The sequence below is a fragment of the Nicotiana tabacum genome, chromosome 8, assembly GCF_000715075.1.
Source record: "Nicotiana tabacum cultivar K326 chromosome 8, ASM71507v2, whole genome shotgun sequence".
Lineage (NCBI taxonomy): Eukaryota > Viridiplantae > Streptophyta > Magnoliopsida > Solanales > Solanaceae > Nicotiana > Nicotiana tabacum.
In genome coordinates, this window is record NC_134087.1 from 191,291,529 (window position 1) to 191,315,976 (window position 24,448).

Here is a 24,448-nt window from a genome sequence, read left to right on the forward strand (position 1 = left end):
GTTGCATTCCTATACAATGGACTTTTGACTGTTCAACATATTGTGAGGCCCATATATTGGGCAGATATATCAAACCCCCTGTCCCCTAATTTCCAGTTGTAGTTTTCTTCAAACGCATTAGCACATTAGACAGCTTTCTCGAGTTTTGGGTGCAGAATTGGCCTTCCAATTTGGCTGAGTTGAAGTCGAACATTATGATAAACTAGCAATAGAGATAATCTGATATCAGGAGCAACCCTCTTTTCTTTTGGGTTTTTGGCTGGGGATTTGAAGTCAGTAGTAGCTAGTTTAACCTGAGGTGCATGTCTTTTTTCCTAGTACTTCATTAGGTCCATATTGGCAGGAATTGCTTGATTGCTTTGTTTATTTGGCCCAGATTGTCGCAAAATTGTGTTATTAGCTACCAGTAGGGAATTATCAGTAGAGTAGTTTTTGATTTACTGTTGTTATTGACAAGATTTATTTGAGATACTATAGTTGGCGCCAGGGGCGGCCCTTCCATAAAGCAAGTAAAGCAACTGCTTTAGGTCCCATATTTGTGGGGGTTCCATTTTTTATTACTTCTACTAAGTTATGTATAAGTTTAAAAAAAGGTTCTGTGAAGTGAAAAAAAAATAATTTCTTTCTTTAACAAGAATAGAGAAGAAGGATTTACAACTGCTATGATTTTTGCCACGAAAATTACACTTGAAATTAATATCGAACCCGAATTTTGTAAGAAATGTATGATATATAGAAACAATTTGATGAGAATGTTGATAATAAAATCTCAAAATCTTTCGAAGAGTCCTTTGGAATTGATTACTTTATACATAGTAGACAAGACTATTTTTTTTTCACTTCAAAATAGATTTGATCATTTCAAAGCATATGAAAATATTTTTGCTTTTCTATTTAGCGGTAAAAATTAAAATCACTAGATGATGGAAATTTGGAAAAATATTGCCTTGATCTTGAATGTTCCTTAAAGCATAATAATCAATTTGATATTGATGATTTAGATTTATTTTCGGAATTAAAAATATTAAGAAAATAGTACAATTAGAAGATAACAGTTTAATTGATACATTCGGTGAAATAAAAAGATTTGATTATTTTTTCAATGCCTATATTACTTATGGAATAATGTTAATAACTCTTGTTACCGTCGCTTCAGCGAAAAGAAATTTTCAAAATTAAAATTGATAAATTCTTACCTAAGAAAAACAATGTCTCAAGAAATGTTAATTAAGAAAGACTTATTAGGATTTATTGATTATAAGAAAATTATTACTAATAACTTTGTATCTAGGAAACGCTAGAGAAATAGACTTCAAATAAATAAATAAATAATTTTTTTTTTAAAAAAAGTTAAGTATATAGATAAATTTGGTTGGCGCAAGTGGAAAATGTAAAGCTTGCGTTCCCAGGATTTGCAATGTCACTGGTATATAGATCCATTTGTTAGGCAGTAGACTGCACTGCCACACTGGAGGTTTTTTTTCTCCTTTTTTTTTGTGTTTTTGTTTTTGCCTTTGTGGTTGATGCTTCTTTTTAAACCTTAGACTATCCCAAACTCATTCTTCCTCATTCATTTTTTGGCATCAGTTAGGCCCTTAATTATTTTTCATGTAGAATTTTGTTTGCTAACCTAGTACCGTCACATTTGTTCCAATATTATATATGCCTAAAAACCTTTTTTTTTTAATTTTCTAAATAAGATTTATTTACTCTATAGATAAGTCCATAATATAGAGTAAAAAGAAAAAAATATAATATATCAAGAAAGGATAAAATAGGTATTTGACCACCGAAAATTTGAGAAATCTGGTTGAGTTTAATACTAAAAGAGATAAGAGTTAATAATTTAGAGGATAAAATAGGTATTTGACTACCGAAAGTTTAAAAAGTCTATTTGAGTGACCTTTTAAGTGTTATAGAAATAGTTAAGTGATTTTTCTGCTATAAATAAAAGAAATATTGTATGACTTTATTAGGTAATTTGAGATAGTGGAGTGATTATTTGAGTAATGGAATATCTTTGTTGTCGAATTTGCTAAAGTTAAGAATGGCGTCTACACTTTAGCACAATTGTCAATAAGTCCTCACATGAGATGCTTGACAAAGTGAGTATTTCTCCATATTTTTTGGATTTGGCCAAGGAGGGTGAGAGGAAATTACAAGTTGAATCATTGACTCTTATCAAATATTTAAAATAATACTTCCTTCTATAACGAATTGTACTTTATCTTTATATATTTAGAAATAATTTAATTTTAAAAGATTATGTTTATACTTAATGAAATGATCATTAATTTATAGTCACAAATTTTTAGAACTTATTTTAGTCTGGCCACAAGTTCAAAAATCTTCTTTCTTTTCGTCAAACTTTATGAGATGGAAGGAGTAATAATTATAATAAATAAATAAATACATAAATAAAGATTATGCTACAAGAAACTGGATTGATTTTCCATTTTCCTCTCACCCTCACCCAAAAGCAAGGAGAAAAACTTCTTTCGACAAGCAACTCGTGGGAACATACTGACAATGGTGCTAATAGAGTAAACGCCATTTTTTTTTGTTTTATTTGGTTTCCATCCGATGTTCAGTATTCGCATAGGGATGTTGATTGATTTGTTTTTTGCTCCATCAAAGAGAAATCGTTCCTTATCAAGATTTTTTCAGTCGTAAAACACGAATCCGTAAAATTTTTGGTTAACAATGAAGGAGTTCTATCATATTTATCGCACCATAATCCTTAGTGGTGAGTATACGCCATTCTTAACTTCAGGTAATTCGTTAATAAAGAGCATGCGGCTGGTCGTCTCTTCAGCTTATTCTATATCAAATATATTTATATATAGCCTTTTAGGAAAAAGAAAAATCTCAGCAACAACAACTGAATATTGAAACAACTAATTAAGTTTGGCGCATGCTTTAAACAATGACTTTTTATTTGGAAAATTAAATCTAATACGTTCATAATAATGGTGCATACGAGGTCTAAGGCCTTCCAATCATAGGTGATAATACCTGCTATACATGGCTGCCAAACTCATACATGTGCTACGACATTGTTTACAATGGCTGTTTTATGGGTTCAATGATTAAGATTAATTTTTAGTATTTTTAGTATTGAACCCATTGTATTTTTTTAAATTATGGGTTCAAATGTTCTATTTATTGCCTATTTTTTATATTATTTTATATATAATTAAACTCATATTCCGCATCGAAAATATTAGATTCATATGAACTTGATGCAACAATACTATTTCTGCCTCTGCATTGAAATGCATGCTAAATAAACACAGTTGATGCAGTTCTGCTAATTGTTTTTTTTTTATCAAAATCTACTCACTGAGATAACGTATTTGATATGAACAGCAAAAAGTGGATGTCGAAATAGTAAAAATAAATTCGAAGTCAAAGCTAATTAAGAAAAAAACAAAAGTTTTTTTGTTTTCAAAATTGGAACCTAATCAAAATATTCACCAGAAATTAGGCAGAAACCACCAATTTATTGGTACCTAATCTCTCGTAATCCTAAAACCATAAAGTACAACAAATAGACTTAGTCACTATCCACAACAGTAGAGAAATAAGTTATAGTATGAAATTAGTTACTAGCATTAATTAATTAAATTTTAGATATTTTTTTAACCATAATAAAAAGTTGATGTACGACAATACATATAATTGTCAATATTAACTATAAGTCTTGTTTGGTAACATAAAAAATAATGTAAATAGCATGTGATAACAGATTAACAACAATGGTAGCATACCGTTTTTTATACTATCAATATATATAAGTTAAATACTTTAAGAATTTATAACTTATGATCGTCACGAAGTATCACTTTGGTGTGTCATAATTAGGGGTGTACATGGGTCGGGTTGATTCGAATTTTTCAATTACCAAACCAAACCAATTGTCTCGGATTTTTAAATTTATAAACCAAACCAAACCAACAAAAATCGGGTTGTCCAGTCACAGGTTTTTTCGGGTTTTCCAACAAAATTTTCATAGCATAAAATTTATAATTTGTTCTCTAATATTTCTTAGATCCTAGTAGGATAAAACTATATAAGATGTTACCCAATAAAATAATATAAAATAATGTGAGACGAGTCATAATTATACTAAAATACTTAACAAATCGCATAAGATAAATATGGTGTTAGAGCTAAGTATTAATTACATGACGAAATAGTGTTAAAAGTGAGTTATGCATTTTCACTATCTAAATCAATACGAAATTAAAAAAAAATATCCAAGCTTGAAATAATACATTAAAAGAAAATTATTGTTATGTATAAAATATTTTAAAACTTGTATGTATGTAATGTCGGGTTTGTTTAGTTTCGGTTTGACTTTTCTTTTAGTTAAAACCAAACCAAACCAATTATGGTCGAATTTTTTTTCTAACACCAAACCAAATCAAACCAAACTATAGTCGGATTTTTTTTTCTCGGCTTGACTCGGATTATCGGTTTGATGCGGTTTGTCGCTTTCCTTTGTACACCCCTAGTCATAATGATTATGTGTTAGTACATAGTTATTTAATTACCATTTAAACTTATTATTTTGGCATTGCTTGTTGAGTCGATCATTTCAATTATTTGGGGGGTGAAAATCGTTTACACCAACTTTGCTTTCAAAACCAAATTCCTCCAGCAACTTTAAACACATTATTCTTTTCTATTCAATGCAATATTTAATTTGCCTTTTGATATTTTTAATTTCATTTATGTAATACCTTATTATATTATATATGAAATTTTATTTACTGCAAAATCTGTCAGTTTTTTATGATCATTAGTTTAATATTACGTGCATTATGCAGGAATATATATCATATATGAGAGGAAAATATCTACCGCTCAAAGTTGGAGGCGTAAGTGATTTTCACTCAATGTTTGGGTGCAAAAGTATTTATAGAAAGCAAGATTAATTAACTCTTGATTAGAATAACATTCGTGGAAACATATTAACTGCCCTATCCTGCAATTGGCTGTTATGGACATAAACATCCAATTAAGGGCTTGCTTTGGGCTGAAAATGTGGTGAAAGAACCTCTAGGACTTTGGGGTTTCCATATTTATTTTGTTTTCTACCCGTGTTCGGTATCCGTATTAGGGCCCGACTAAATCCGGATTCACACGGAAAGTCCCACATTTGATTGGGGGGAGGGGAGGGGGGTTAAAGTGCTTCCAGAAGGATGTGACTCCATACCAGAGCTCGAGCTTGAGACCTCTAGTTAAGGATAAAAAAATATTTATCACTCCACCAATCTTTTTTGGTAAATTGAATTTCATTTACTCAAAGAACAATAATGAAGAAGACCAGGAATATCGTGTTTACATGTTTCGTAGATACTCCTAAACTTCGTCTAAAGTATTTTAAATTTTAAGTCATCAACGTGTTCACACAGAGGAAAGAGAGACTAAACAAGACCAAGGTCTAAAGTCAACTTTGTCACATTTAAGACATTTTGTGGTTTACATTAAGTTAATTATTAATAAAAGTCGTCGAGGAACAAGAATTTATCTTATGTACATTGACCGTATGTATAATTTTACAATATGAGTTTAAGTTGACTTACAATAATTACGTGACCGTTCTCAACTTGAAGCTGTAGGTTATGGAAACAGTACCATCTTGGTTTTATTATCAAGAAAAAACCATACAGTTACAAAAACAGTAAGGAATAGATACAAAAAAAAAACATGATACATGTACCTCAAATCATTCACACCGTCACACAACACACATAAATACAAAACACAAAATGATTGAAACTAATTAAGAGTCCTTTGGACTATTAATTTACAAGTGCACATTGCTTTCTAATTTCACCATTAGAACCTGTCTTCGCTTCAATTCTCCCCATTTTTTCCATGGCTTGAGCAAATTCAGCATAGAACTCTTTGAGTGATCCTTGGACAAGTTGGTTGATGTATGCTTTTGTCGTAGAACTCGTCGTTAAGGCTGCATCAGATTGGAACAAACCTCTCCTCTTGAGCAAAAGCTTGAAGTAGCTAAGATCAAATGTCCTAAAACTACCAGGGTCCATCTCGACTATTGTGGTATTATCATTAACGGATTTGCATTTTTTGGCCTTAAGATTGGCCACGTATTCACTGTCCAAAGATGGATCTTGAGTACCAAAAGTTCCAGTGAAATTGTACAGACGTGAGGAAAATGATGGGCAATGAGAAACTCCAATAGTGTGAGCACCTGAAACATGTTAAAATATAGTAAATAAAAGTCGGCTAACTTTTCAATGAGATGGCCACGCAATTCATCATGATATCAGAGACAGAGATCCCGAGGTCAAGTCTATATTAATAAAGCCTATATATATAAATGTGGACTAGAAAAATTAATTGAGTATATATATATTTTTTGAGTTACCAGACAATAGGACCAAGTCCTTTAGATCAAGTCCTTTCTTGGCAAAAGATGACTGAAGTCTGGTGAAGTTACTAGTTGGAGCTGGAATGTCTGCTAAGGCTTCTGATGCATTTGATATTCTTCCATCTCTTCTACCCGTTGGAACATTCCAATATGGACCTCCCTATTAATATGCCAAGAAAAGGATTAATCAGAATAGAAAATGGTGCTAGAATTTGAGAATTATTTATTCAATATTTTGCTTACTGTTACAACTACAGAGTCCCTAGCAACCAAGGCAACAATATCAGCACAAGAGACAACTCCAGGACATTCTGCTTCAACTATTTTCTTAACACCATCAATAAATGAGAATCCTCTCAGTGTTTGATTTGGGATTGCAACTTTTTCGGTCTGATTTCCTGTACTCTTTGTGGAATTCAGGAGCACAGAAGCATCACAACCCTGCCAATACCCAAAAAGAGAGAATAAATCACAAAAATGAAATATAGCAAATGAGTTACTGCATGTGAACAACAAAAATTACGCATCAATCCCGAGCATGTTATGTCTCGCGCTATTTAAGTCCGTCTCAATCCAATTACGTTAAATGTATATACTTACCCTGACAAAGCAATCATGAAAATGCATTCTGAGTAAGGCAGCTGCAAGAGATGGAGCGTTAGGAATGTGCTTCTGGACATAGTCTTGAATGATCTTCTCTGCTTTTGGGCAACTCTTGCTATAGAAGTTGAGTTGTAACTGGCCATGGCTAGACCCTAGGATTCCTACAAAAATCAATACTAGAAAACCCAAAGAGCTAATTCTAGCCATTATTTGCTGCTACTTGATTCTCAAACGTGATACTTAGAATCTTGTTTATGTTTTGTTGTGTTTCTGTAAACACATTTCCTCCAACAGCATTAGAGCCAATTTATAGGCAGTTCGCGTCTTAGCTCTAACTTACATATGTTTAATTTTCGATATATTTATCTTTCTTTTGTCATTTTTAGTTTTTTTCTTATACATTACATAAGTGATTAATTATAGAGTCTGGCACTTATTGTACGTGTTCAATCAGATCATATGTCATAATCACGTTGACCGATCTTCCCTTTTTGTGTTCTTGTGTACTGGAATCGACTCCTTGTTGGATTTAACTTAAAGATAACTAAGAGAATAATGAAGCTAATGGCATATGTAGGAATTTACGCAAATGATGTTCAAAGCGGAAAATTGTACTGCAAAATTGTACTGCTTAGAAAATTGTACAAGTGAAGTTCGAGTGCTTTTAGGATAGGGATAAGGTTATGTATATTTTACCCTCCCCATACTTCACTTGTGAGAAAATTATTGTCACACCCCTTTTCTACCCCTCAAAATAATAATAATATGTGTATGGGCCAAAGAGTTTTTCCAATTAAAGTGACAAAATTTGAATAGGGATTATTTTATTGTTCAGAGTCGCCACTTAGAATTGATTTTTTCGGTGTTCCAAGTCACCATTTATTTGGATCCCTAGTCAAAGGAAAGTTTGACTCTATTTTAATCGGTCTGCGAAAACAAAGTTCGGGTAAGGAATTCTGTTGACCGGAGAGAAGGTATAAGGCATTCCCCGAGTCCCGTGATTCTAGCACGGTCGCCTTATTGACTTAAACTTGGCTTGAATTAATTTTGGACAAACTGTGATTTATATTATTTTCATGTTTTACCTATCCTCTTTTATCTCTTGATTATTAGAAAAAATTAAAGAATATTTTTGAATAATAAGATGTCATAACCACACTACGCAAGCGAATGCGTGATCGACGAAATTTATTATTTAGTCATAACGGCGCTACGCAAGCGAATCCGCAGTCATGACAGACGATTGTTAGCACATTATTTACTTTTGAAAAATTGCTGCAATTGTGTTGGAGGAAACATTAACCCTCTTTTTTTCAGAAAATTTATTAAATGTCACTACCACGTTACGCAAGCGAATCCGTGATTATGACAAAAGATTTATAAATTAATTAAAACTATTGAATATGACATGAAATTGGTGAATTAACTTATTAAAAGTTAAGCGTCACGCTACACAAGTGAGTCCGTGAAGTTAAAGCGCACCTACTATTTGCCTAACGTTTAAATTAATTAAAGGAAAACTAGTTAATTAAAATAGTAGAAAAATCTGATATTATTATTATTTTTTCGAGCTTTATAGTTGGGAAAAATTATGCAAATAAATGTTGGACCAACTTTATCTATTTTAAAAGAAATGAGCCAACTTCTTGTTAAAAAAAAAATGGGCCAGCTTGTATGAAGCTTTTGGGCTGCTGGAATTTATTATTAAAATGGGCCAAGAAATAAATTTCAATTGGCCCAATGCTATAGAAAACCTCTTATCAACTAAAGTCTCATTCCAGCACTTTCATATACTGCCAATGATAATGAAACACGCAATAAGCCATAACCATTTCCCAGATCAACCATTCAAGAAATTCATGACCACTGTCGAGACAACGATTCGTTGGTTCTATACTCCTGGCAAGAACTATCACCTCATTTTGAGAAAAATCATGGTCTTAGCTCCTTAATTTACTTCATATACTCAGATTGCACTAATCTCAAATTCAATGATCTCGTCTCACCCAGTACGAACTGCTCAGGCAATAAGCCACCCTAGACATAATCAAAAGTCGCATATGATGCCTCAATATGCCAATAGGATACCAATTCGAATGCGGTACAAAAGGAAAGCAAACTCGGGAAGGAATTACCAATCCCACGCACTACTACGGACTTTCCTTAGAAAACAGGAAGCAAGGCATACAAAATAGCATATAGAAAACTATACTCAAAATCATACTGTTGCGGCGTGCAACCCGATCCAGATAACATACCCATGGCGGCGTGCCACCCGATCCACACATAGATCTCACATAAGGAGATGCACATCGAGCCAAATTTGCTCATTACAACAAAATACCGAGTATCGGTCGTAAGCATGCTAAGTGCATAATAATATCTCTGAGGGACATATAGCATTATAAGCTACAAAACTCAAGCACAACTGAGGTGCGATGTACAATCTGAATTTCAAGAGCCAAGATGCTCATATAACGTCATTCCTACACAGATTCTCAACACATAGCAATTTCTCAAGTCATCTCACAACTCATACGGCGCAATGTATCACTACGCGAAATATCTGACAATGAAACATCAACCTAACTACTCCTCCATGAGGACCACGTTACTAAAATGCACACATCTGGCCTGATATAGAGCCATTATTCATATTAAATCTATCCATCGACTTCAAGCCGATTCTGATCACACTGAACTAGTCTGATAACCTTTCAAAGATCCATAATAACTACCATTTTTCTCATAACACACAAGAACAACCATCACAATCGGGGTAATCCTCCCCAGTTCACAACCCAATATGCCAAGTGCCCTCCAGGCAAGACCTTGGAATTTAACGACACCATCACAAACTTCATACTTGGTTTACATCTTTAATCAATCAAGTGATCACATGCCACACTTATATAATCTTTCCGTGGGACACACTCCCACAACCTACCACAACAATATCTAGAGCGTACCTCCAAACCATCGATCACACTAACGCTGAAGAGCAATCAAGAGTCATTAACCGGGACGCAAAACCCTTTTTACAAAACACCGATCTTAGGTGACGCTGAAGACAATTTCAACTTACCGTAAACATCGAAACTTATCTCCTGCTCATCCGAGCTCATGACATCTTGTCAAAAAATTTCCTTCACTCGTGCCATTCTCGGCCTAATTTCCACAACCAGAACTGATTCACCAGCATGCATCAAATCGGAACTAACATAGTACATAACCGTACAATCCGCTAACCAATAGCAAGCTCCCCAACTTGGCTCGAAGCTATAGATCACAACACATATACTCTATTGCTACCGTAATACCATGGTGAGATTAAACTCACTCCTTCATAAGCTTGTGGAAACACGAATCATCGGAAATTTTAACTCTTCTGCAATTTTTGCATTCACTCACACAACAGTTAAGCCCACTCTTTAGGCGACAAATTTTTTTACTAAGTCCCAAATTTTTTCAAAAATTTCGGTAGAGTTTCCTTTGTAATTGGGCATATCCACTTGCCAGAGAATCACCAAAACCATCCTAACAACACGTCCACAACTTGACAAAGCATCACAATGTATATCAACAACATTAATCTCAATATTACATGTATTATATTATCAAAATTGATACATGGATATGCGTTGCACTTATTTGAATCATAACACATAGAAAATACCTTTCAATCCTCCATTATTGGGCTATTCAACCGAGTAAGAACATATTCTTTCTTTAATGTTTTCGACCCTCAAGGTGGTCTCCTTGACTCAACGATTTCGTCATAATACATTTACAGAAGCGATCTCAGCTCCCAGACTTATCTAACTAGTATGACAAATAGATTCCCCTCATAAGCCAATTACCCACTAGCTTTACCTTTAGTTAATATTTTTTGTATACCTTCCACTGCCATACACATTACACAATCACTTAATCTTCATGAGTCTAAACTCATACTGTAACATGAAATTTACTTCACTCCAAATAGGAGAAATAAAAAGATTCTTCACGTACCCATAACTTGGGACTACACATCCTATCACAATGGAAATCATACACTCAATAGTTCATCTATCATCCAGTAGACCTTCCTCGTCACTTCCAAGTCATATAGATACATCTCGCAGTACTATCATACTCCTCACGTAGCTATCCAGCCATGATTCCCACTAATAGAGACAATACCGAACATAAAGGTTCAAAATACTTGCTCGCACAATCAGCACCTCAGTGCTCAAGCCATAGGCAAGATCCGGCCTCAAGTCCTTCAGACTGGCCCAACATCAATTTATAGAGATCGCATCTCGCCCCTTGATCGGGGAATTACAATCCATCGAGGCACATCTGATACTGAGCGCTCATGCGCGTGTACGAATGCGTGGAAGGAATTTCAAAAGTTTCTTTTCAAGATGAATCAAGGACGCACGATAAGAATTCAAGAATGTGAAGTTTTCCTAAAGGTTCTGCAGCCTCTCGAATAAATACAGACGTCTCCGAACCGATCCGCGAGACTCTACTAAACCGGTTCATGACTCGCGAGACCAATTAACCTAGGCTCTGATACCAACTTGTCACGACCCAATTCCCGAACCCGATCGTGATGGCACCTCTCTTGAAGGCAAGGCCAGCCAGTCTAACCCAATTCATCTTTTAAAGCAGTTAATTAACACAAATATAGATAATAATGCGGAAGTCCAGCCCGACACAGCCCTAACTGGGGTGTCACAAGTCACGAGCATCTATAAGAATGAAATTTCCACTTTATAGTCTAGAAATACACTGAACAAGAATAATGAATAACATAGAAAGACAGTGGTACTGCGAACGCTGACAGTCACCTCGCTAAAACCTCTACAACTCTGCCTCCATGCAGCCAATACCCGCTACCGGGTGAACAAATACCAACAACTGCACACAAGGTGCAAGGAGTAAAGTGAGTACTCCAACTCAGTGAGTAATAAATGGTAAATAATAACTGAGCAGCAAGAAAACACGTAAAACAACCAACATGCTATATAGAAGCAGTGTAAAACTCCTTGAGAAAAATCAATGAAACTGTGAATTCTTTAGAAAATACCTTGGCTCAGTTTTAAACCTCTTTTGAAAATGATTTTTTCAACAGTTGTGAAATAATTTCAAAACAATTAGTGCCGCTATGCACAGAAATCCGCCCTTCGGGCACAAATACCACAATTAAACAAGTAAAAGACAAGTGAGTATGCAAAATGAACATATAAACCTCGCCCCTCGGGCAATCATATAGAATAGTACCAGCCCCTCGAGCACAAATTAGTTCCTGGTCAGCCATTGTTACCTGACCTCACGGTGTTATTCCTGATCAGTCATTGTTACCTGACCAAATTGCATCATACAGTGTCATTGTTACCACTGTCCTGGTCAGTCATTGTTACCTGACCAAATTACATCATACAGTGTTATTGTTACCACTGTCTCAAATCACATGGGTACCCGCGCTCACTGTGGGTGTGCAGACTCCGGAGGGGCTCCTATAGCCCAAGCGCAATAATAACATAAGGCCTGAAAGCCTTCTCACTTCACTCATAAGGCCTGAAAGCCTCCTCACATCACTCATAAGGCCTGCACTCGGCCTCACATCACTCAAGCCACCGCGTGGCATAAATAGTAACTCAGGCCCTCGACCTCATATCACTCAGCATATCCTCACATATGACCCTCGGCCTCACTCAGTCCGAAAATCATCACAAGCCCCTTGGGCATTTGTAAAACAGTAGTTCTCAGCCCAAAATATCATTTAGAAATATCATTTGAGTTTCAAATCTGTATAAAAGTGGCTGAGTTTGTAAAACAATAATCATCAACAGGACTGAGTTTAAATATAAGTCAAAACAGTGAGGAAATAGTGATAAAAATTCACGAAGGATTCAAATAATTGGCACGAAGCCCAAATATGACAAACAACCCAAATATGATGATAACAAATCAGTTTCAATCAAATATGCAGTAAAATCATCAATACGGGATGGACCAAGTCACAATCCTCAGTAGTAAAGGAACCCGCGCTCTTCATCCAGCGCGTGTCTCACCTCAATATAGCATTATGATGTGCAATCCGGGGTTTCAAACCCTCAGGACATCATTTACACTCATTACTCACCTCAAACCGGCTACTTCTTTAGCCCGCGACGCCTTTGCCCCTCGAATTGGCCTCCACATGCATCGAATCTATCCAAAATCAGAACGAATATGTCATAATATGATAAGGGAACAAAGCCCAATCAAAACAATCGAAAAATACCAAAATTCTCGAAATTAGCAAAAACCCGAGCCCTGGGCCCACGTCTCGAAATTCAAATTTTTTTACATCAACGGGTTCCTTATCTCTCCACGAGTCTAACCATACCAAAATTATCAAATTCCCATAATATTTCGACCCTCAAATTCTCAATTCTATCCGAGAGGGTTTCTAACTTTTCCCGCTAAATTCACGAATTAAATGCCAAAACTTGTAATAGATTCGAGTAATCTAACCAAAATTGAGTTAAGAATACTAACCCCATTGTTCTCTCCGAAAATCTCCCGAAATATCACCTTATCCGAGCTCCAAATCGTTAAAAATGGAAAATCTCCCAAACTTAACATTCTGTCCGGTACTGTTCACGGGGTTACTGTACACTGCACTGTTCACAGGTATTGTTCACGAATCACTGTTCACCCCGCGTGGTTACTGTTCACGCGCGGTTACTGTTCACGGTACTGTTTACTGGGTACTATTTCTGCAATTTTTCTCTAAATTTTCCTAAGTCCGAAATCACTCCGAGACACCTCCGAAACACTCCCGAGCCCTCGGGGCTCCTAACCAAACATATGCACTAACTCAACAACATCCTACGAACTTAACCGTGCAATCAAATCGCCAAAATAACGTCATATACCATGAATTAAGCTTTAAAATCCAAGAATTCTTTCAAATTTCATAAAACATCAAATTTTTCATTTTGAGTCCGAAACACATCAAATGACGTCCGTTTTCAACCAAACTTTACAGAAAGTGCTTCAACCATATATAAGATCTGTACCAGGCACCAGAACTAAAATACGGGCCCGATATCATCACGAGCGAAAAATGCAGGAACTGCCCAGAAAATTGCAGCAGCTTTTCTTTTCACTAAAAAGGCTCTAACTCCATCATACGAACTCGGAATTCGATGATTCTTGTTCCTATGAGTCACAAATAATAATACGAATATAGCCCTTCAGTCGAAACTCAATTCGGAGCTCATTTGCTCAGTTCAATACCCATTTCACTCGTTAAACAATTAACTCATGTTTCGTGTGAAAAACCCAATCGCGACTTAATGAAATTAGACCAAACTTTTCAGATCAGTCCTATAATTCATTATCAAAATTCTAGAAGTCTCGAAATTATATTTCGATCTCTAGAACTAAAAATGGACCTTTGGATCATTACATGCTTATGCTCAAAACGATAAAATCTTCCAAAAACTCTTCCAAAACTTATCCGAGCCTCATGTGACCCCGACTAAACATGCCAACACACCCCATAAAATCATTCAAACTTTTTCCAATCAACAAAACATCTCAAACAACATCAAAACCATCAATTCACATCGAATTCAAGCCTAAGTTTTCCAAAAACTTTCGAAACACGCATTTGATCAAAAACTTGACCAAATCACCTCCGAATGACATGAAATTTTGCACACACATCCCAAATCATATAATGAAGCTACTGCAACTCTCAGAATTCCATTCCGACCCTTGGATCAAAATCTCACCTATAAATCGGAAATCGCTAAAATACTACTTTCGCCAATTCAAGCCAAATTCCACACCGGACCTCCAAAACCAATTCCGATCGCGCTCCTAAGTTATAAATCATCTAATGGAGCTAGAAAAATCATAAAAATTCCGATCCGAGATCAACTACACATAAGTCAACTCTTGGTCAAGCCTTTCAAATTTAAAGCTTTCAACTGAGACTATTCTTCCAAATTCATTCTGATTAACCTGAAACCCAACACCAATGATTTACATAAGTCATAATACACCACACGGGGCAAGTAATGCCCAAGAACTGGCGAGCGAAGTGCAAAAGCTCAAAACGACCGGTCGGGTCATTACAGTTTCCAAAGGAGTTGCAGCTGGCTTGGTTGCACTAAGCCCCATACTTGATATGAGCTCTAAGACATACTTCCTTTGTTTTAAGATTATTCCTTCCTTGGACCTTAGCACTTTAATTCCTAAGAAATATTTAAGCTCACCTAGGTCCTTCAACCTGAATTTTCTGATGAAGAACATGTTTTGCTTTAGTTATCAGCCTCTCATCATTTCCAGTTATAAGTAGATCATCAACAGACACCAAGATACTCACCAGACATGTACCCTTTCTTAAAGTGAACAAGGAGTAGTCATGATTGCTCTGCACAAAACCTCTCTCTGTTAAAGCAACAAACAACTTGATATTCCATTGTCTTGAAGCTTGCTTAAGCCCATATAAGGACTTAGTAGCTTGCATACCTTCTGCTCCCCCTGTCTTCTAAACCCTTCACATGTCCATATATACCTCTTCACAAAGATCTCCCTGTAAAAAGGCATTGTAAACATCCATTTGATATATGTTCCAACCTTTTGAAATAACTAAGGCTATTACTGATCTTACTGTGACCATTTTCACCACTGGTGAAAATGTATCATGGTAATCAAGCCCCTCTTGTTGGATATATCTTTGCAACAAGTCTAGCCTTGAATCTTTCAACTTCACCATTAGCCTTATACTTAATTTTATACACACACTTGGATCCTACAGTATGTTTTCCATGAGGTAAGTCAACTACTTCCCATGTTCTGTTGTCTTCTAGTGCTTTGACCTCTTGTTTCATAGCTTCTATCCACCTTGGATCCTACACAGCCTGCCTGAAGTTTTGAGGTTCTATCAGATTAGAAAAATTTGCTAAGTAGGAATGGTATACAAGAGTAGTTCTTTTATAAGACAAACTGTTTGTTATGGGATATCTGCTATTTGACTTCCCATGTGCTATGTATTCCTTTGTTTAGATGGGCTCTCTAGGTGCTCTAGTTGACTTCTTTATGGGAGGCTGAGACCCTTCTTCTTGCATGCTTTCATATGATGGATCAATCATAGTGTTCATGGGATTTGTTTCTTGTGCAGCTTGTTGAGAGATCACGTTTCCTTCATTTGTGGCTGCTTCTTGTGCTTCTGTATTATGTATCACATTTCCTTCTTCTGTGGCTGTTTCTTGTGCTTCTGCATTCTGATCATGTTCCTCATTGATATGAATGACTTCTGAAGTAGGGACATCATAGTTAGGTTGCTCTAAGAAACTAAGATCTTCTAAATCAGTTTCAATAGTAGACTGACCAAAAGGAAATACTGATTCCTTGAAGACTACATCTCCACTGACAAAGAATTGTCTTGTAGTTAGATCCATCAGAATATATCCCTTTTGTCTCTCAAAATATCCTATGAGCACAACTGCATTTTCCTTTCTGCAAATTTATCCCCTTTTGGAATGACTGTTGCATAACATAAACATCATATCATCCTCAGATGTGTTAATGATGGTAGTTTGTTATGCATTACTTCATATGGACTCTTTCCTAGAAGTGCAGCTGATGGAAGTCTGTTTATCAAATACACAACAGCTGTAACAAACATGCCCCAATATCTAATGGGCAACTTTGACTGAAACCTTATGACTCTTGCCACATCCAGAATATGTCTGTGCTTTCTCTACATAACACCATTCTATTGTGGAGTATGAACACAACTACTCTAATGCAGAATTCCTAGACTTTGCAGTAAATCCTTGCATTGAGAGTTAAAGAACTCTATGCCAATGTCTAATCTTAAGACTTTAACCACCTTACCAAACTGATTCTTTACCATAAGTAAAAAATTCTTAATTGCAACTATAGTTTCAGATTTAAGTTGTAGCAGATAAATCCATGCATATCTACTGAAATCATCAACAACAGTTAAAAAATAGTATTTTTTTATCAAAGGTGGGATATCTTATAAGGTCCCCAAAGATCCATATGAACAAAAGAGAAAGGAGCCTCAGCTCTGGATGTACTATTAGGAAACATCAGTCTAGTATATTTGGCTAATGGACAGACTGGATAATTATTCAATGACTCACTATTTACATTCTTGCTTAGCAAGGTGATATTCTTCATGACTAAAAGGGATGAGTGTACAAGTCTTTGATGCCATAGCCTGCAGTCTTCCTTCATTGCTGCAACAACTACTATGCCCTGCTGTACCTTATTGATGCCATTGGCCCCTCTAAATATGTACAAGCCTCCTATCTCCTTACCAATCCCCTTCACCCTGCAACTATAGAGGTCCCGAAACAACACAAAGTCAGGATTTCACTGAACACCAGAGTTCCTTGGTTAGTTTGGATACTGAAAAGAGGTTAAATTTGAATCCTTGGACATAAAGAACATCATGTATCGTTTCATTGCCAAATATGGTAGCCCAACCAGTAAGAGCAATAGGAATTCTATCTCCATTGGGTAAGTGAACTGCTTTACTAGGAGCTCTAGAGGTTTTCTTGTCATTTATTAGTCTATCATTGGAAGTCACTATGTGATGGCTAGCACCAAAATTTACAATCCATTCCTCAAAATGATCTTTAGGCAAAAATTCACTTGTTATACCTGCCATGTTGACTTGATAGTTAGATGTTGTGTCCTTGTTCAGTAGCTCAAGAATCTGTTTGTATTGCTCCTCCGTGAAATATGGTGCTTTTCTAGTTATTCCTCTTAAGGCATCACTAATTTGATGAAGATCCTTGATAATTAGCATCAATGTTTCCAAGCACATTGTTGGCTGCAGTAATGTGTTGGTGAGATCCACGCCCAAAGCCAAATTGACCCCTATTGCCATGACCATATTGTCCTCCATTGTTGTTGCCAGGCTTCCTCCTTCCCTTGAAATCTTCAGGATATCCAACAATCTTATAACAATTCTCCTTAGTGTGACCTTTTAGGCCACATTGCATAAAGGGCTTGTTGCCTTTCTATCCTTGATTTCTTTCTACCTACATAGCCATTGGATCACTCTTCTCAATTACTGAACCTAGCCCTGGAGACTGTTGAGACTCATTTTCTATCATCATAGCATAAGCTTGGTTCAGTGAGGGTTCATTAGTCTTCATGAGGATCTGTCGTCTAGTTTGATCATATGAATCATTTAAACTTTTGAGAAATTGCAGAAGCCTTTGTTGTTGGAGATGTTCCTTGTATTCTCTTGAGTTTGAAGCTGGCACTAATGCATCATAATCATTCCATAGACCTTTCAGCTTAGTAAAATAACTCAAAACTGAGTCAAGTCCTTGTGTCAAATTGGCAATGGCTCTGTGCAATTGGAAAATGCGTATTCGATTCACCTTATCAAATCTTTCCCTCGGATCTTCCCAAACAAGGTGTGCATTCGAAGCATATGCAATTTCACTTAAAAGTTCAGTGAAAATTGTATTCATAAGCCACGACAAAACAATAACATTACAAGTTTTCCACTGCTCATTCAATTCAGCTGTGAATGACTCCTTTGTACAAGTCTCAGTCACAAACCCTAACTTCCTCTTTCCTAGAAGAGCAATTTTCATCGTTCTACTACATAAATCATAATTTTTTGATCCTATAACCTTCAGAGAAATTAGAACAATTCCAGGAGTATCTGATGGCCCAAGGTACAGAGGATTAGTATACGGAATTGAGTTTCCGCCATTAATGAACACAGAAATGGAATTAAGCTAATTGAGTAGAGGAAACAGATTACCTAGATAGAGATAATCCTCAGAGATTAACTGTGACGACCCGACCCGTCGTCTCATGAGTTACTGTCTCGTTCGTCCCATTTTCTACTTCCTCATGTTCATTATCGGTATTGGGTGCATTAGAATTTATTATTTGGAGCGATTTTGATAAGAAATGAGACATTTAGTCTCTTTTAAGAAGGTTTAAGTTGAAAAAGTCAACCGGACATTGACTTATGAGTTAGAGGGCTCGGATGTGAATTTCGACGGTTCGGTTTGTTCCGGGAGGTGATTTGTGACTTAGGAGCAGGGCCAGAAGTAATTTTGGAGCTCCGGTGTTGAATTAGGCTTGAATTGGCGAAATTAGTATTTTGGCGAATTCCGGTTGATAGGTGAGATTTTGATCCGGGTATCGGAATGAAATTCCTAGAGTTGCTAAAGCTTCATTGTGTCATTTGGGATATGTGTGCAAAATTTCAAGTCATTCGGACATCGTTTGGTCGGGTTTTTGATCGAATGTGTGTTTTAGAAGTTTTAAAAGAACTTAGGTTTGAATTCGATATAATTTGATGATTTTTGCATTAGTTGAGGTGTTTTGACGATTGGAACAAGTTTGAATAATGTTTTAAGACATGTTGGTGCTTTTAGTTGAGGTCTCAGGGGCCTCGGGTGTATTTCGGAAGGTTAACAGATCGATTTAGGCACGAAAAAAATAAAGTTGTTGCATTTTTTACAGCACTGGGAACAGTAGTTATGAACAGTACCCATGAACAGTATCCGCGAATAGTGCCGTGAACAGTATCCCGCAACAGTATCCGTGAATAGTGTCGTGAATAGTACCCCGTAACAGTATTCGTGAACAATACCATAACAGTATCCGTGAACAGTACCCCGTGAACAGTAACACGGGGGAACAGTAACACGGGGTGAACAGTAATTCCGAAAAATTCTGGGCAGAATGTTTACATTTCATTCACGAAAAACACCCCATTTCTCTACCATTTTAGTTATTTTGAGAGCTTTTGGACGGGGATTGAAGGGAGTTTCAACTAAGATCGATTGGAGGTAAGTTTTATGAGTTAAATACATGATTTTATTGAAGAATCATCCTAGAAATCCATGAAAATATAGCCAAATTATAAGAAATTAGGGCTTGAGATTGAAATTCTAAATTTGGGATTTGAGGGGTCAAATGGACTATGATTCTTGTGAATTTGGTATGTATAGACTCGTAGCGAGATAAGGAACATTTTGATGTAAAAATTTCTGGATTTCAAGACGTGAGCTCGGGGCTCGGGTTTTGCAAATTTCGTGATTTTTGATATTTTCGAGTCTATTCGATTGGGTTATATTCCCTTAGCCTATTATGATATATTTGTTGTGGTTTTGGCCAGATTCGACGCGCGAGGAGGTCTATACGAAAGGAAAGGGCATCGCGGAGTAGTATTTGGCCGGCTAGAGGTGAGTAATAGATGTAAATGAGGTCCTGAGGGTTTGAAACCCCGAAATTTCACATCGTAACACTATATTGAGGTGACTTGCACGCCGGATAACGGGCGTGGGGTAGAGCACCATTGGGGATTGTGACTTGGTCCGTCCCGAGAGATATTTTACTACATTTTTGGTTGAGACGTATACTTTATTATTGTGAATTGGGCTTGTTGCCATGCTTGGGGCCTTGTGCCGACCTGTAGAACCCTTAGGGGATTTTTGACTGGTTTTCCTCACTTATTTTGTTAAAGAATTTATATCCTCAGTCATGTTTCGAATTGTAGGCTTCTTGCCAATTATTTGAATCCTTCAGGGATTGATATCACTGCTTTCGCATATTTTGCATATCATTTGACCTCAGTCCAAGGTTTTAAATACTGTTTTGCAAACTCAGCCATCTTTCTAAGATTTGAAAACTTAAATGATATTTCGGGCTGAGAACTACTGTTTTACAAATGCCCAAGGGGCTTATGATTATTTCTGGACTGAGCATGGATCGAGCTGCGCGCCGCAACAGTGTTATATTGATATTGAGGCCGAGAGTCTGGTTGATTACATTGATATTGAGGCCGAGAGCCTAGTTGATTACATTGATATTGAGGCTGAGAGCCTGGGTGATTGTACTGAGATTGATATGAGGCCGAGGGCCTAGATTTGATGCCACGAGATGGCTTGATATTGTGCTTGGGCTGTAGGAGCCCCTCCGAAGTCTGTATACACCCCCAGTGGGCGCCGTCGATGATAAATAAATATGGATGGCTCGGGTTGCACGCCATAGTGGGTACCAGAGGGTACCGTCATATGCATTGCATTGAACTCATGCATTTATTCTTTATCTGCATTATCTGCCATAATAATTATGTGCTCTTATTTCATTGACTGGTTGCTTTATACTGTTCTGAGCCTGAGGGGCTGATACTGTTCTGAGATACTGAGCCCGAGGGGCAGATTTCTACTTATTATTTTGATACTGAGCTCGAGGGGCAGATTTCTAATTATTATTTTGATACTGAGCCCGAGGGGCAGATTTCTAATTATTATTTTGATACTGAGCCTGAGGGGCAGATTTCTTCTTATTATTTTGATACTGAGCTCGAGGGGCAGATTTCTAGTTATTATTTTGATACTGAGTCCGAGGGGCAGATTTCTACTTGTTGTTTTGATATTGAGCCCGAGAGGCAGATTTCTACTCGTCATTTTACTGCCAAATTACATGTTTTACTGGTTTAAAAGAAATTTCACATGATATTTCACTGAATTGTTATTTTAAATGATTTCACTGCTTCTGTATAGAATGTTGTGTGCCTTAACGTGTTTTCTTACCTTCAGTCATTATTTATATTTATTACTCACTGGGTCGGAGTACTCACATTACTCCCTGCACCATGTGTGCAGGTATAGGTATTCCTGAGGCATAGAGCGAGTTTTTTGTTGTTCAGTTTTCATCGGAGTTATCGAGATAGCTGCATGGCGTTCGCAGACCCATTTTCTCCCTTATCTTCTGTTATTTATGATATCTTCAAACATTGTTCCTAATTCCATATTTTGTAGAATTTTAGTAAACTCTGTAGTAGCTCAAGACTTGTGACACCCCGGTTAGGGCTGAGTTGGGTTGGATTTTCGTATTTTATCTATACTTTCCGCTATTGGATATTATTAAACCATGTTTATACTATAATTGTGTTAATTAATTGTCTTAAAAGGATGAATTGGGTTGAATGGCTGGCTTTGTCTTCATGAGAGGCGCCATCATGACCAGGTTCTGGAATTGGGTCGTAACAAGTTGGTATCAGAGCCTAGGTTAATTGGTCTCGCGAGTCATGAGTCGGTTTAGTAGAGTCTCGCGGATCAGTACGTAGATGTCTGTATTTATCCTCGAGAGGCTGCAGAACCTTTAGGAAAACTTCACATTCTTGAATTCTTATCGTGCGTCCTTGGTTCAGCTTGAAAAGTAACTCTTACGATTCCTTCCACATGTTCGTATGCGTGAACGAGCACTTAGTATTCGATTTACCTTGATGGCTTGTAATTCCCCGATAGAAGGGCGAGACATGATCTCAGTGAGTTTGATGTTAGACCAGTCTGGAGGACTTGAGGCCGGATCTTGCCTATGGCTTGAGCACTGAGGTGCTGATTGTGCGAGCAAGTGTTTTGAACCTTTATGTTCGGTATTGTCCCTATTAGTGGGAATCATGGCTGGATAGTTACGTGAGGAGTATGATAGTACTGCGAGATGTATCTATATGACTTGGAAGTGACGAGGAAAGTCTACTGGATGATAGATGAACTATTGAGTGTATGATTTCCATTGTGATAGGATGTGTAGTCCCAAGTTATGGGTACGTGAAGAATCTTTTTATTTCTCCTATTTGGAGTGAAGTAAATTTCATGTTACAGTATGAGTTTAGACTCATGAAGATTAAGTGATTGTGTAATGTGTATGGCAGTGGAAGGTATACAAAAAATATTAACTAAAGGTAAAGCTAGTGGGTAATTGGCTTATGAGGGGAATCTATTTGTCATACTAGTTAGATAAGTCTGGGAGCTGAGATCGCTTCTGTAAATGTATTATGACGAAATCGTTGAGTCAAGGAGACCACCTTGAGGGTCGAAAACATTAAAGAAAGAATATGTTCTTACTCGGTTGAATAGCCCAATAATGGAGGATTGAAAGGTATTTTCTATGTGTTATGATTCAAATAGGTGCAACGCATGTCCATGTATCAATTTTGATAATATAATACATGTAATATTGAGATTAATGTTGTTGATATACATTGTGATGCTTTGTCAAGTTGTGGACGTGTTGTTAGGATGGTTTTGGTGATTCTCTGGCAGGTGGATAGGCCCAATTACTAAGGAAACTCTGCCTAAATTTTTGAAAAATTTGGGACTTAGTAAAAAAATTTGTCGACTAAAGAGTGGGCTTAATTGTTGTGTGAGTGAATGCAAAAATTGCAGAAGAGTTAAAATTTCCGATGATTCGTGTTTCCACAAGCTTATGAAGGAGTGAGTTTAATCTCACCATGGTATTACGGCAGCAATAGAGTATATGTGTTGTGATCTATGGCTTTGAGCCAAGTTGGGGAGCTTGCTATTGGTTAGCGGATTGTACGGTTATGTACTATGTTAGTTCCAATTTGATGCATGCTGGTGAATCAGTTCTGGTTGTGGAAATTAGGCCGAGAATGGCACGAGTGAAGGAAATTTTTTGACAAGATGTCATGAGCTCGAATGAGCAGGAGATAAGTTTCGATGTTTACGGTAAGTTGGAATTGTCTTCAGCATCACCTAAGATCGGTGTTTTGTAAAAAGGGTTTTGTGTCCCGGTTAATGACTTTTGATTGCTCTTCAGCGTTAGTGATGGTTTGGAGGTACGCTCCAGATATTGTTGTGGTAGGTTGTGGGAGTGTGTCCCACGGGAAGATTATATAAGTGTGGCATGTGATCACTTGATTGATTAAAGATGTAAACCAAGTATGAGGTTTGTGATGGTGTCGTTAAATTAAAGATTCATACCTGGAGGGCACTTGGCATATTGGGTTGTGAACTGGGGAGGATTACCCCGATTGTAATGGTTGTTCTTGTGTGTTATGAGAAAAATGGGAGTTATTATGGACCTTTGAAAGGTTATCAAACTAGTTCTGTGTGATCAAAATCGGCTTGAAGTCGATGGATAGATGTAATGTGAATAATGGCTCTATATCAGGCCAGATGTGTGCATTTTAGTAATGCGGTCCTCATGGAGGAGTAGTTAGGTTGATGTTTCATTATTAGATATTTTGCGTAGTGATACATTGCGCCGTGTGAGTTGTGAGATGACTTGAGAAATTGCTATGTGTTGAGAATCTGTGTAGGAATGACGTTATATGAGCATCTTGGCTCTTGAAATTTAGATTGTATATCGCACCTCAGTTGTGCTTGAGTTTTGTAGCTTATAACGCTATATGTCCCTCAGAGATATTATTATGCACTTAGCATGCTTACGACCGATACTCGGTATTTTGTTGAAATGAGCAAATTTGGCTCGATGTGCATCTCCTTATGTGAGATCTATGTGTGGATCTGGTGGCACGCCGCTATAGGTATGTTATGTGGATCAGGTTGCACGCCGCAACAGTGTGATGTTGAGTATAGTTTTCTATATGCTATTTTGTATGCATTT

At 36.8% G+C, this 24,448-nt stretch overlaps 2 protein-coding genes across 2 annotated transcripts; both read right to left on the bottom strand.

Annotated features, from left to right (window-relative positions):
• Positions 1–5,642: 5,642 nt before the first annotated feature.
• LOC107797534 (peroxidase 3-like) lies at positions 5,643–7,318 on the bottom strand. The gene is made up of 4 exons (XM_016620435.2): positions 7,007–7,318; positions 6,650–6,847; positions 6,404–6,566; positions 5,643–6,226 (listed from the first exon to the last, which is right to left on the bottom strand). The coding sequence occupies exons 1-4, from the start codon at positions 7,214–7,216 to the stop codon at positions 5,811–5,813; spliced, it is 987 nt and encodes a 328-aa protein (XP_016475921.1). The 5' UTR covers positions 7,217–7,318; the 3' UTR covers positions 5,643–5,810.
• Positions 7,319–18,075: 10,757 nt separating this feature from the next.
• LOC142163459 (uncharacterized) lies at positions 18,076–18,642 on the bottom strand. Its single transcript, XM_075220745.1, has one exon. It carries the CDS (start codon positions 18,640–18,642, stop codon positions 18,076–18,078), a length of 567 nt encoding a protein of 188 aa, XP_075076846.1.
• Between the last annotated feature and the right edge of the window lie 5,806 nt (positions 18,643–24,448).

Bases quoted from the DNA above. Each gene is read 5' to 3' on its own strand.
- LOC107797534 (XM_016620435.2), bottom strand. From the start codon at position 7,216: ATGGCTAGAATTAGCTCTTTGGGTTTTCTAGTATTGATTTTTGTAGGA. The intron at 6,567-6,649 runs GTAAGCAAAATA...GCATATTAATAG, and splicing joins GGGACTCTGTAGTTGTAACA to GGAGGTCCATATTGGAATGT. The intron at 6,227-6,403 runs GTAACTCAAAAA...AACATGTTTCAG, and splicing joins GGACTTGGTCCTATTGTCTG to GTGCTCACACTATTGGAGTT.
- LOC142163459 (XM_075220745.1), bottom strand. From the start codon at position 18,642: ATGAAAATTGCTCTTCTAGGAAAGAGGAAGTTAGGGTTTGTGACTGAG.